The sequence below is a fragment of the Nannospalax galili genome, unplaced genomic scaffold (genome assembly GCF_000622305.1).
Source record: "Nannospalax galili isolate Female #2095 unplaced genomic scaffold, S.galili_v1.0 scaffold286, whole genome shotgun sequence".
NCBI lineage: Eukaryota > Metazoa > Chordata > Mammalia > Rodentia > Spalacidae > Nannospalax > Nannospalax galili.
The window spans coordinates 1,558,281-1,572,248 of record NW_008359442.1 but is presented as its reverse complement, the minus strand read 5'-3'; the positions used below and the strand labels follow the sequence as shown (position 1 = coordinate 1,572,248).

At 35.8% G+C, this 13,968-nt stretch overlaps 1 protein-coding gene across 3 annotated transcripts in view; it reads right to left on the bottom strand.

Annotated features, from left to right (window-relative positions):
* Ppp4r3b (protein phosphatase 4 regulatory subunit 3B) overlaps window positions 1-13,968 on the bottom strand; it is a 59,387-nt gene that overhangs the window by 13,151 nt on the left and 32,268 nt on the right. For 2 of the 3 annotated variants that reach the window (XM_008823000.3, XM_029558633.1), the window contains 6 exons: window positions 13,842-13,883; window positions 11,565-11,723; window positions 6,740-6,909; window positions 4,617-4,756; window positions 4,035-4,219; window positions 920-1,122 (listed from right to left, as the gene is read on the bottom strand). In XM_008823000.3, the coding sequence (XP_008821222.1) occupies window positions 920-1,122; window positions 4,035-4,219; window positions 4,617-4,756; window positions 6,740-6,909; window positions 11,565-11,723; window positions 13,842-13,883 (899 nt within the window). The remainder of the gene's footprint in view (window positions 1-919; window positions 1,123-4,034; window positions 4,220-4,616; window positions 4,757-6,739; window positions 6,910-11,564; window positions 11,724-13,841; window positions 13,884-13,968) is intronic. The other variant, XM_029558634.1, reaches the window with a different exon arrangement.

Below are 13,968 nucleotides of genomic sequence, written 5' to 3'. Positions count from 1 at the left end.
ATTTTGAAAGAGATGCAATCTTAGCTCAGGAAATTTTTATTGAATAGGTTAAAGCTGTTGTAATGAAATGCTTCTTCTAATTAAAAAAAAAAATTTATAAAGGGAAAAATACATAAACCAATTTTAAAAGTCACTGTGAATAGACAAACATAGAAGAGCACATTAATCCTTACTATGGATAGGGGGGCACACAAGTGGCAAAGATACACTCTCTTTTACCCAACACATAAAGTACTGGTGAATGAATCTGTACTACTCCAATAGCGCCTCTTACTTGTCCACCTAACATACCAACAGCTAATTATAGCAAGTTGGGCTTAGTGGCTCATACCTTTAATCCCAGCACTGGGGAGGCAGAGACAGGCAGATCTCTGAGTTTGAGGCCAGCCAGTAAGACCCTGTCACAAACAAACTCTAACAATATTGTTGGTGCTGCAGTGAGCCAGGCACTCTTACACAGTGCAGAAAGAAAAATCAACTGGTACTTTTTGAAGAGAAATTTGACAGTATGTGTGAAGATATTTCACTAATAACCTATTTAACAGAATAATTTAAAACTGCAACACTAGATCAATGAAGTGACAGAATCAATTAAATACCATAATACAGGACTGGGGCTTGGGGAGGGAGAAGATGCTTACATAGATTATATTTTTTACCTAATACAATTAAAGTCTATGTTTACCAACAGATTTAATAGCACAAAAATTCTAATAAATAAAAGCAGACACAAAAATATGCTTATGGTACAATTTCAATAATGTGCCACGGTAAACCTCGTGAATTTAAACAATATATCAGGTTCTGATGACACTGTAACTTTTTTCATTCTTTGTAATTTTTAATGTAAATTTTTTTCAATAAACATGAAACAGTTTTACAGATGGAAGAGTCTGTGCCTAGTGCTTTTCTCACATACCTTAGTGGCGGCTACTGATGCAGCCAAATTTGTAGTTTTGGAAGAGGACCCATTAGAACTTGCGGGTGGTGTCTGAGCTACTACAGATTTACTGCTTGTACTGTTTGTTCCATTAGCGGCACTGGGAGAATGTGAGAAGGTAAATTTGAAGCCACCAGAAGATGTCCTCTTGGGAAGGTTTTCCTTGTCTTCACTTTCTTTTGCTAAAGCAAAAGTAAAAACAAACAACAACCAAAAAGCCCACTTGTATTAATATTACTAGATTAAGGCACCTGTAAAAGTGATTTAAGAGCTGGGCGTGGTGTCGCATTCCTGTTGTCCCAGCACTCAGGAGGCAGAGGCAGGCAGATCTCAAGGCCAGCCTGGTCTACACAGTGAGTTCCAGGACAGCTGGGGCTATAGAGAGGCCCTGCTTCAAAAAGACCAAAAAAAAAAAAAAAAAACCAACAACAACAAAAAAAGTGATTTAAAACATAAACTTTCCTTTTTTTTTTGGTCTTTTTGAGACAGGGTCTCCCTGTTGCCCTAGCTGTCCTGGAACTCAATACATAGACCAGGCTGGCCTTGAACTCATAGAGCTCCATCTGCCTCTGCCTCCCAAGTGCTGGGATTAAAGGTGTGTGCCACCACGCCTGGCATAAACTTTGCTTTCTAAGAACTAAGAGGATATAGAATGTTTACAGTGATATGTTTTCATTAGTCAGAATCTTAGAACTCTAAGAACAAAATCAACCTGTCTGGAGAGATGGCTCAGTGATTAAGAGCACTAGCTATTCTTCTGGAGGACCTGGGTTCAGTTCCTAGTACCCACATGGTGGCTAACAGCTAACTGTCACTCCAGTTCCAGGGGATCCAGTGTCCTCTGGCCTCTACAGGCACAAGATGCATATGGTGCACTTACATACAAGCAGGCAAAACACCTACACACATTAAAAAACAACAACAAAATGAACCGTCTTATGGTAAAATGTACACTGCTTTATCTAAGAGCTCATTTGGAAAGTCACTAGCTGTCAGACTCCTGCTGTTTATTATCGTCAATCCACTGACTCTACAGTGCATTCTTGACTTTGTGCTAGAATCTAACACCAGCTCTCAAAAGTCACCATTTCAAATGCCTAAAGATATTTACAGTTTCTTATTCCCTAAAAATTCCACATTCCTTTCATTCTTTTATGGCATATGCATCCAAACCTCTTTAAGGCCTTTAAGGCTACTTTAATTTTTGACATAATTTATCACAGAATGCACCTAACAACAATGGATATGGTACTTGAGCATGGCCTTTCTGCTTCTTTTGACAGTATTGAGGGAAGTATCTCTAATGCCATAAAAATAATACATGTTCTTTAGAACATTTTAAGAGGCTTTTTGTCCCTTTTAGGGTGAAGCAAATGAAACTCATGGTATTAATGAGTTGGGAAGATTGGGAAATAATAGTTCAGGGAAAATGTAATAAGTCAACTTGAAGAGATTTTTTAAGAAGAAATGCCTTTAGGCCTGGCGGTTATGGGCATGGCTGCTCTTGCAAACGACCCACCTGGGTTTGGTTCCTAGCATCCACATGGTGCCTAACAACCATCTTTAACTCCAGTTCTAGGGGAATTCAACACCATCTTCTGGCCTCCACTGGTATTACATGACAGCAGTGCACTTGCATACATGTATACAAAACATTCATACATATACAAAATAAATTTAAAAAAGAAATGCCTTTGGAAAATATCACATTCTAAACAAGTCTGAAATTTGTCTTTCAACAAATAATTTGTCTTTATGTTGTCTTTGTCAACATAATTTTTATAAAACATTTAAATGGTATTTGTAGGCCAGATCCTTTAGGGCATAAAGTTATTATTTTTTGAAAAATATTACCTTTATCTTAGTTTTATAAAACAAGTTAAGCATAATTAGAAGCCAAGAGAAAAAATTTAAGCACCCCCCTCTCCTCACCTTTTTTGGACATAGTGTCTAATGTATCTCAGGCTAGTCTCAAACTTACTCTGCAGCTCAGGATGATCCTGAATTTCTGATCCTCCTACTTCCACCTCCTGAGCGCTAGGACTACAAGTGAGTGCCAGCACACCTGGTTTTCCTTTTGGGTGTTTTTGAGACAGGGTCTTCTATGTAGCAGCCTGGCCTTGAACCTGCAGTGACTCTACTGCCTCAGCCTCCAGCATGCTAGGGCCCAGGTGTGTACCACCACAGTCAGCTTTCTTCCTCTTGTATCTTTAAACAACTTTAACAACACCTAGTTTCAAAGACCAAAGTTTCTTCTTGGGCTCACTTTCCTCAAGCTGTAAATATCAGAGGTGAGGTGTTCTAGACTTCTACAGATATATACTCATTATTTAGTAGAATTACTCAAATAAGTTAATCATAATGAAAATCCTCAATGAGGTTTTGAGTATAGAAACAAAACCAAGACTAATCTAAACAGAGGCCAGCTATGCGGGCCCACACTGTAATCACTGAATTTGGGAAGCTGAGGCTGGCTGGCTGAGCTTCAGCCAAGCCTGGATTATACAGCTGAGCTCTGGGTCAGAACTGGGCTGTGTATTGAGACCCTATTTTAAAGAAATTAAAATGCAATTTCTAAACCCAAAATGAATGGCATTAAAAAAAAAAAAAAAAAAACAGCAAGTTTCAAGGAAAATATTTTAAACGTGAACATCCAAAATGATTTGGAAAATACAGATAACTTTAAATGGTCATGCTGGGTGTGGTGGTGCACACATTTAATCCCAGCACTTGGGAGGCAGAGGCAGGCAGATCTCTTTGAGTTTGAGGACAGCCTGGTCTACATAGTGAGTTCCAGGCCAGCTGGGGCTACAGGGAGACCCTATCTCAAAAAGCCAAAAAAAAAAAAAAAAACCCAAAAAACAAAACAAAAACAAAACCCCAAAACAAAACAAAAAAACCCCTCCCCCAAAAGGTCACGATTCAGAATAAAATTCATGTCTTTTATTGTTTTATAAACCTTGGTCAGGACAGGCTTCCACAAAAAAAATTTTGATTATTATTACTGTTTGTAGGGCTGAAGATTAAACTTAGGCTGTATAATTTTTGTATGAAATAAGAGGAGGTACAAAATGAAAATTTAGAATTTTAGTACCTTTTTTAGTCTCCATAAATTTTTCATAACTATCTGGAAAATCATCTTCAGTCTTAGATTTTTCAACTGGTGCCACAACTGCTTTTCCTTCTTCTTCTTCGTCTTCATTAAACCACATTTCTTCATCCTCTTCCAAGGCTTTTGCATCTCTGCGAAATCTGTTACTACGCAATATAGATGGTACACTGTAAGAAATATATCACAGACGTTGAGTAATGACTTCAAGTTTATGGCCAAATTAACTTTGGGAAAGATATACAACCAAGAAGAACTAATGTAATTTTAATTTAGGATGCACATTAGAGCAAAATTATCTCAGTCATAATCTAAGATGTAGTCAGAGAAATCTCTAAATTTAATTTTTGGATGTTATAAACTAAATTAAGAATCCATCTTGAGTTACCACACAGAATTAAGTCATCATAATGGATTTGGTGGGTAGGAAGGACAAGCCTACCTTCCTATAAAATTCTATGCTAATGTGACAGGAAATTTCTTGGTACACATTACATGTAAGATCTAAACTACAGACAATTTAGACTTGATTTTGCTGGCTACAAATGCGATATACTTAAACAATACCTGTTCAGTTTCTGATTTTGTCTGTCTTTTTCTTGTTCATATTTAGTCTTCAATCCTTTGAATGTCTGAACATATTCAATCGATTCAAGTGCTTTATAAAAGTTTTCAACTATATGTGCAGTAAGAGACTTGATATCTTCCTGTATAAGCACAAAATTTATATTTAAAAAAATAATACAATGCTTATTAGGAGAAAAACTTAAAAAAAAAACTTTTATACTTCTGAAGTTGATCAAAAAAAGTTTTTCAAAATCACCTTCCAAAAATAAATGTCCTAGATTCTTTATACATGAGCCAGGACTCCACAGAAAACTTGGGAAAAAGGAGAAGCAATTCACTGGAGCCCTTTTGGGGGACTATAAAGAACATTTGAAAAGCAAACAAATTTAGTTTACATCTTGTTTATTTATATACTACTTTATAATTAAAAAACACTTTTGCAAACAATTTCATTCGATTCTCACAATTTTATGAAATAAGTTGTACCTATTTTACAAAAAACAAAACAAAAGAAACCCCCAAATCCAGGCCCTAAGACCTTGTTAGTGGTTAAAACCATATTTTCATTAAGTGTATTAATGATTTCTTATCAGGGTAGGTTCTTGGCTCTACTGCACACAGAGGCATGGTGACTCCTTACTGCGACACTGCTTCACTACTCTGACAGTTACAACCTTGTACATGGAACAGAGATGTGTTAAGTTTGCAGATTCAAGTGTATTGTATTAAACTTACCAGATTTGAGAAAAAGTAAATTCTAGGAAGAGTGGGGATGGTGTGAACCCAATTCCTTTTATCAGTATCTTATCAAAATTTCAAGGAAAAAGGATACAAGTTATTAAAAAGGTTTATATAAAGTTCTGATTCATTAGATTATATGACCTGGGTGCAGACGGCTACTGAGTTAATTCCCTGGTTGGTCCTTTTCTAAGATTAAAGACTACACTTTTATATTATTCATCCTCCTAAACTCATTCTTTAAGAGACCACTCTTAGAAAAACAACTTTTAGCCAAATAATCCTCATAGAATAGCAAATCATTATAGAAATATGACTTGAAATAAAACCAGAGACTTGAGTTTTTAGTTTTTCTTTTTTCAAGTTCTTTATACATGGCTGTTTCCTTGATGAAAGAGTTGTGTATGTATATATGCTGAAGAGGTAAATTTGCTGTAGTGACTGTAGTTCTCTTATTTCTACTCTACTTGTACACTGCTCTTTCCAGATCCTTTTATGAGAAAAATTTTGTTGTATGAAACTGAGTTGGGATGGAGTTTCATGTGCTGCCTGTGCTATTAACTGTATAGATGCTTTGGAAGGGGTCAATGAGCCATTTCTGGTATCTCAGTTTTGTTGTCTATCATATAAAGTAGTTAGACTAATTTAACTTTCTGGTTCTTTATACTTAAAACTTTAGGATTCCATCCTACTGTTAATGCATCTTGTGTCAAAGTCTACTTAAAGGAATCATTTTTTCAATCTTTGTATCTTCTTTTTAAAATATTTTTTCTCATAGTAGAAAACTGTTTTGGGGTGGGGAGGAAGACAGGGTTTCCCTATAGCCTCAACTGGCCTAGAACTCACTATGTAGGCCAAGCTGGTCTCAAACTCACAGAGATCCACCCGCCTCTGCCTCCCGAGTGCTGGGATTAAAGGCATGCGCCACCATGCCCGGCTGAAATGTCCATATATGCCAAACATGATCCTAAAACATTTCACCAAGAAAAATGGAAATAAGAAAACTGAGTAAATGAGTTATAAGATTCCTGAACTTCACTTTTAAATTTCAAATTTCACAATTTTTAATAATGGCTCAGGATGTGATTCGGTGATAGAGTGCTTGCCTAACACATGGAAGGACCCAGATATGATCCCCAACACTGACCATCCCCCACATAAAAGAAACTAACATCATTCACTTTTTAACAGTGTACAAGTAAGAATAAAAAGTAAATGATTTTTAAAATTTCAGTTTATTAGAAATAGATTCTAAGACACATGGAATAAACAAGTTCAGGAAAAAAGGAATGAAGAAATTATTTTGATTACATACAATTATTTTAGTTTTATATACAATTACTGCTTTACATATGATTACTAAAATTTCTTTAATATAAACTTACCACTCTTATAAATTCAAACAATTCAATAACAGCTGAATTCAACAGATTGTACCGAGTTCCATTATCCAGAAGAGCATTTATAACTGGTTCAAAAAGATTTCCTTTGGTGATGTAACGATTATAAAATTCATCCTTAAGGCCAATTATCCGCCTCATAAATCGAAGAGCACCTAATTAAAAAGACAAAGGGAATAAGAGGATAAATGTACTAAAATTATTATATTGACATTTTCATTATAAAGCAACATGTAAATTCTTCTAAAGTAAAAAGTAAAATGGTACACGAAACAAACTGGGCTTAAGAAAGTGTGGGGACGGATGACAACTGAAAATCTGTGTAACTGTTAATCAGATTGAAAAGCTACCAAGGTCAGCCCCATGCTAAAGGTGAAAAGACAAACAAAAATCTCATCAACAGTATCCAGAGCCAGCTCAACCCCCAGAACTCACAGGAAAGTGAAACAAAAGAACTGACTTCGCAAAGTTGTCCTCTGACCTCCACATGTGCAGTGGCGCACATGTGCAGTATACTCATAACAGGCACACATACAATAATAATAATTAATTTTTCTATTAGAAAAAAAAACCCCAAAGGTCATAAAATGCTAGTAATGCTTTGAGCAATGTCAGTGGATACAGTAAGGATAGCTCAGAATCAGGCCAGGGGTGGGGTGGGGTGGGGGGGGATAGGCGTGGTAAAGCCTACTGCATTTCTGGGGTAGGAATCCATGGAGATGGGTACTTTATTTTTAATTTTCTTGAAATACAACCAAGGGCATACCAGTAGCCCAAGAGGAGATCTATTTTTTTTAACTTTTTCAATGCAAGCTGTAGATCCTCTCCAGCTACTCTCACTTCCCTTGCCTTTGAAAACCCACTGATAAACCAATACTATTTTCACATTATAATGACATCATTCCCTTGTTTATCAATTATGTATGAACTATTTTATACTTTAGGTAAATATGAACTGTGGTATATCATATTGAATTTGCTAAAAAAAATTTTGAGTAATAACTAAGCAGTACAGTTTGGTTTGCTACATTCTGAATATTTAAAAAGACATTCCCCTCATGTATAATCTTTTAAAGGGGGTACCAGGGATTGACCCCAGGGCCTTGCAAAAGTGCCCTACCACTGACCTATATTCCCCTGATACTCCTGTTTTAACTAGTTAACTAGTGCTATAAATTTAGCAATACTATTGCTAAAATGTTTATGGAACATGAACATGCAATTTCAATCCTTTATTTTGTGTTGATAATTAAAAAAAGATATTTTATTATTTTTATTTTATGTGTGTGCATGTGTTGTCTGCATGTAAGTAAGTGCACCTGTGTTGTGCAATGCCTGTGGAGGACAGAAGAGGCCGTCGGATCCCTGGGAACTGGAATTACAGATAGTTGTTAGCGGCCAAATGAGTGCTGGGATTTGAACCTGGGTCTTCTGCAAGAACAGTCGGTGTTCTTAACTGCTGAGCCATCTCTCCAGCCCGTGTTGATAATTTAAACTTTTACTCTTAGTTAAAAAAGAAAAAATTAAAAAGACTGAGGAACTGGAAAAGGTCTGAGGGCACAGGCACTCATATACTGTTGTGGAATGCCCCATAGGCCTACAAACTAGAGTTTACAGTAACTGTTTTATTACAATGATGGGGATCCTGAAACAGTACAGATGCACAGACACAGGGAATTCATCCAGCTAGGATACCTCTACATTAATGGGAGAATCTGCAATCATCTAAAGGACTATTCATAGAAACCAGATAGAGAACCTATCAAAAGTCCTTCCAAAATTAATATACAAATATAATTCTAATCAGGGTATGATCCAACTTTTAAGTTATTAAAAAAAGTCTATGAATTACCAGAAAAATTAGGGTCAAACTCAACAAGCAGGCATTTCAATCTTCCAAAACATGTTACATAATGCCATAATAACAAACACTACCATTATTTCATCTGATGAAATTAAGAATATATATTCCAGAAATAAGGCACAAGTATTTTGCTAGTTTATTACATATCAGAGGTGGTATTTTCATTCTATAGGGAAAAATATGATTTTAAAAGGTGTTGGCACAGTGGACTATCTATCTAGAAAAGAAAACTAGACTATCACTTTAAACCATATCCTAAAATATGTTTCAGATATATTACAAATACAAACATAAAAAGCAAATAATAAAAATACAAAAAATTACAAAGTATTTGTATAACCGCAGGACACAGAAAAGTTCCTAAGCAAGATAATCCCCAACATCATAAAAGGAAAGTAAACTGCATTTGCCACCATAAGGAATTTTTTAAATGTGTGTGCCAATGTGTTTAAGTTATACATGTTTATATGTGTTAGGGATGGATGTGGGGGCTGGAGGACAACCTCAGGTGTCATCCTTAGGCATGCTGTCCACTTCCTTTTAGACATAGTCTCACACTGGCCTGAAGCTTACCAATTAGGAGTTGATCATCGAGCCCTAGAGATCTTCCCATCTCCTTCCCAGCCCTAGGATTACAAGTGTACATGCCACCAGTCCTGCACTTGTACACAGGTTCTGGGGACTCAATTCAGGTCCTTGGCAACCACTTTATCAACTGACCCATTCTCCTAGTCCCAATAAAGAATTAAAAAAGCTATTTTACTTATTATTTTTATTTTATGTATATGAGTGTTTTGCCTGCATATATGTGCACCACATGTGTAGTGCCAGAGGCCAGAAGAGGGTATCAGATCCCCTGGAACTGGAGTTACAGACAGTTGTTAGCCACCATGAGCATGCTGGGAATTGAACCTGAGTCCTCTGGAAGAACAGCAAGTGTTTCTTAACTGGTGAGCCATCTCTCCAGCCCCAAGATTTTTTTTTTTAATTCAAAGTTACATGGAGAACACCATACACAAAGTGAAGACAAAGAAAATGGGACTGGAACATCTCCTAAAACTATGTTTGTAATATACAAAGGATCTATGAAAAAGATAACCTAAAATTCACAACAGATAAAAATGCAAATTATGTTGGGTATGGTGGCTCAGACATACAATCCCAACACTCAGAGATGGAGGTAGAGGGATAAGGACCATCCACAGATACATAAGAAGTTTGAGGCCAACCTAGGCTACCTACATGAGACTCTGTCCCCCAAAACGAAACAAGAGTAAATAAAAATTACACTATAATATAAAAATATCCTATCAAAGAACATGCAAAGTAGACCAAAACTACAACACAGTCTTCACCAGTAGACAACATTTTTAAAAATTAGCAATGTAGTTGCAAGTGGTGGCTTGATTATAATCCCAGCACTTGGGCTGAGGCAGGAGGATTGCCATGAGTTTAAGGTAAGCCTTAGCTACACAGTGAGTTCCAAGATAGCCTCGACTATGGAGTAAGACTCTCTATTTTTTTTTTTTTTTTTTTGTTTAAGAGGTATTAGAGTCCTGGGAAAATGCCAAGTGCTTCAGCTTTTGGCAAAGTAACCAGGTATTAGTAAAAATTTTCTAGAGAGCAAGGCTGTTGTACATATGCACTCACAGCAACTGTGACAGAATATACAAGATCTACGCAAGCTCAAGCCAGAAGAAATTCCAGCATAGAGGTGGGGAAGTGGGTAAAAAACCCCAACCATACCTGAGGAACTATTGGCACACAAAAGAATACTGTACTAGACACATTGTAGTTTGGAGCGATAAAGAAGCAAAAAACATTCTGCAATGTGTCACTAGAGAATGATACAATTGTGGAATGTATTCTATTTAGCTAAGAAAAAAAGAATCTACAACTTACCAAAGAACTTACAGTAGTACTGGAGGACAGAGAAATGTAGGAGTATGGTCTATCTTTTACAAAAATATCAAAAAACTCTGTTTATCTATATGAGTATTCTTATGTAAATGTGTACAGATATAGAAAAAAAGCAGACTCTTAACAAGGTCTCATGTCCCAGGCCAACTCTGAAATTGCTATGTAGCCAAGGATGATTTTGAACTCCTGATCCTTCTGCCCCCACCTCCCAAGTACTGAGATTACAGGTGTGTGCCAGCACACCCATCAATCTTGACTATTTTAAGGACAGAAAGATAAAGGAGGTTAGGGGATTAAGAGTAACCAATTAGATCAGGCATGGTAGCCACACACCTTTTAAACTCAGCACTTGGGAAGCAGAAGCAGAAGCAGAAGAAGGATCTCTGTGAGATTGAGGCCAGCCTGGTTCCAGGTCAGGCCACAGAGAGTTCTAGGCCAGCTAGGGATAGGAGACCCTGTCAAAAAAAGAAAAAAAAAGAAAGAAAGAAAAAAAAAAAGATAACAAATGAGGGCTGGGGATGTATGTAGCTCAGTTGTTAAGAGTTGCCTGACATTCACAAAGGCCTAAGAGTTCAATACCCAGCACTGCATAAACAGGATATGGTGCACACACTTGTAATTCCAGAATTCAGGGTGGAGGAAAGATTTAGAAATTCGAGGCTTTGGCTACCTTGGCTATATAATGAGTTAGGCCAAGCTGGAATACATGAGACCCTCTCTCAACACATACATGCCAGAAAGGTAAAACATGACGGTTTGATAATATTCTAACAGAGAAGACTGTTTCTATTGAGAAATGTTATTGTATATAGCATTGTACCACAACAAAAATTTAGGCTAGTTCAACCCAAATATAAACAATATTTATGTGGGAAACCACCATATCCTTCTCGTCTTGCTCTTTAATATCATACATACATTGCTAAATAAGTAGATAACCTCATATGGAGAACTTTGACTTTTATGTATACTAAAAATACTTCTTAAAACATTTTTACAAAAACATTCATTTAAATTATTACTTACACAAGGCCAGGAAAGTGTGCTTTGAATTCATCAAGACCAAGACTCTTCTTAGCAAGTCCTTGTTCATGATATAGTTTTTTATGTGGTATGTGTGATGTTCTACACAAAATGTAAGTAACTCTAAAATTAAGGCAAGTAGCTGTGCTGTTTGATAATTATCTACAAAAGAAAGTTATCTTGTGAGAATATATCTAAATAGAATAAAGATTATATACTACATTTTACAGCAAAAGTTAATAGTATTTCCATCATTGTTCTATCATTTAAAAAGGGAATATGCATATCTACACATACACGAGTTTTTCATTATGTACTCTCTAAAGTATTACCAGTTTTACACAGTATTTAGATATTTTCCAAGGCTCTTAATTGAGTAAAGGATTTAATAACAACAGAAAAAAACCTCAATATAGATCTACAAATACGGTAATAAAGCATTGAGATTTTCCCAGTAGTTATCTGTGCTTAGTGCTACTACTACTAAAATTAATGTATCTATGAAAGGGCACACAGTGAAAAGGAAATTCCTCAAAGTTCTTAACCAAAGCAGATCAATACAAATTTTTGCTAAAAATTATTTATTTATTTATGTATTTATGTATTTATGTATTTATTTATTTATGCGTGTGAGTGCATATGCGCATGCCAGGAGACAACTCTTAGGGGTTGGTTCTCTCCTGCCTTGTGGAATCTGGGGATTAGAACTCACCTGGAACACCCTCTATGTAAATTTCTTAATTTCTTTTAAACAAATCTTTAAGAAAATGTTATTTTTGCTATTTAATTATCAAGTGAAAAATATCTCACTGACATTTTCTTTGTACCATTTGTTTTTCTGTCTTTTTTTTTTTTTTGAGGCAGGGTCTCCCTGTAGCCCCAGCTGTCCTGGAACTCATTATGTATACCAGGGTGGCCTTGAACTCACAGAGATCCGCCTGCCTCTGCCTCCCAAGTGCTGGGATTAAAGGCGTGCACCACCACGCCTGGCTTTTGTACCATTTTTAAGCACACTGACTCATGACATTCACAGATGACTGAAGGAAGCTATCTTTTGCTCCCCTTTGAGAGGCTTTGGTTCATGATATCACTTCAAACTAAACATCAAATTTTAACATCTATCAAGGACTTAATATGGACAATCATTTTATGGTTCAGGAAAAGAAATATTAAACTTTGAGGAAACTAGAGAATCACAGCCTTATAAAAAGAAGTCATACAACATCTAGTACAACTATTTTATTTAAACAGGAACACTATATACTTAAACACTTTGTGGATCTACAATGCTATTGGAAATAATGCAAAATTCTTTTATTAACAGAGTGACTATCAGATAGTCACAAAAAACTGTTACTGGTACTTCAAAAACTGTAGTTCAAGTTTAAGAAAAAAGTTTTACTTTTTCTAGACTAATTTCTTTAACTGCCAAAATTTGAACTAATCTTTCACAATTAAAAATAATCTCTCACATTTTTCCAATTTTATTTTCAAAAGTTTAAAAAATGTATACATGGGGAGAGGCATGCATGTGGAGGTCAGAGGACAACTTTGTGGAATTGGTTCTTTCCTTCTACCTTTAAGGGGGTTCTGGAGATCAAAATAAGTCTCTAGGATTGAGTGGTAAATGCCTTTACCTGCTGAGCAATCTCATCAGCCCATACAAAAGATTTTAAAAATAATCTACAGGTCTTATCACCTTGCTTTCCCTTTCCTACTTTAAGTCAAGAAATCACTTTGATTCAATCTCTGAACATTTTCCTTATTTGGAACTAGCTCTCCTAAAGCTCTTTTTGTTTTTTCTCCTAGGTTTGCTAAGCCTGGTAGAGAAGATGTGATGGTAAGAGCACACAGCACGGGTATCTTCTTCAGTATGCTCAGGCCCATACCTAGAAGGTATGCTCTAAACAGACACAGGTGTTAGAAGACAGGTTCCAGACAAGTGTAGTATCAACATAAATATAGATCCTAACTAAGTGACAGTGGTTTACAATATCTAAAACGTAAGAACTATAAACCATCAACTTACAGAAAATGTCTTCTAAAAGCAACGTCAGAAAACAAGCAACAAATTTACAGGGGAAAAAAAAATTCCAAATTGTTTTCCTATCTTTTATATTAGCGAAAATAGAATTTTTTTGTTTTATAATAAAAAAGTAAATCTGTTCTTGGGTTTTATATTTATGCTGAAAATGTTTTTCTTAGCTTCATATAAATACATTATATATTGAGTAAGAAAAAGCTCAAATCTGCATTCATAAAATATGAATTCATACTTACCAGGGCAAATTGTGTTGGTTTTGTTAGATCCAAGTAGATTATCTTTAAAAGAAAATTTAAAATCAACTACTTCAGTAACGATACCTTATATTTCTCCAATATTTCATAATATACAACCATATCTTCA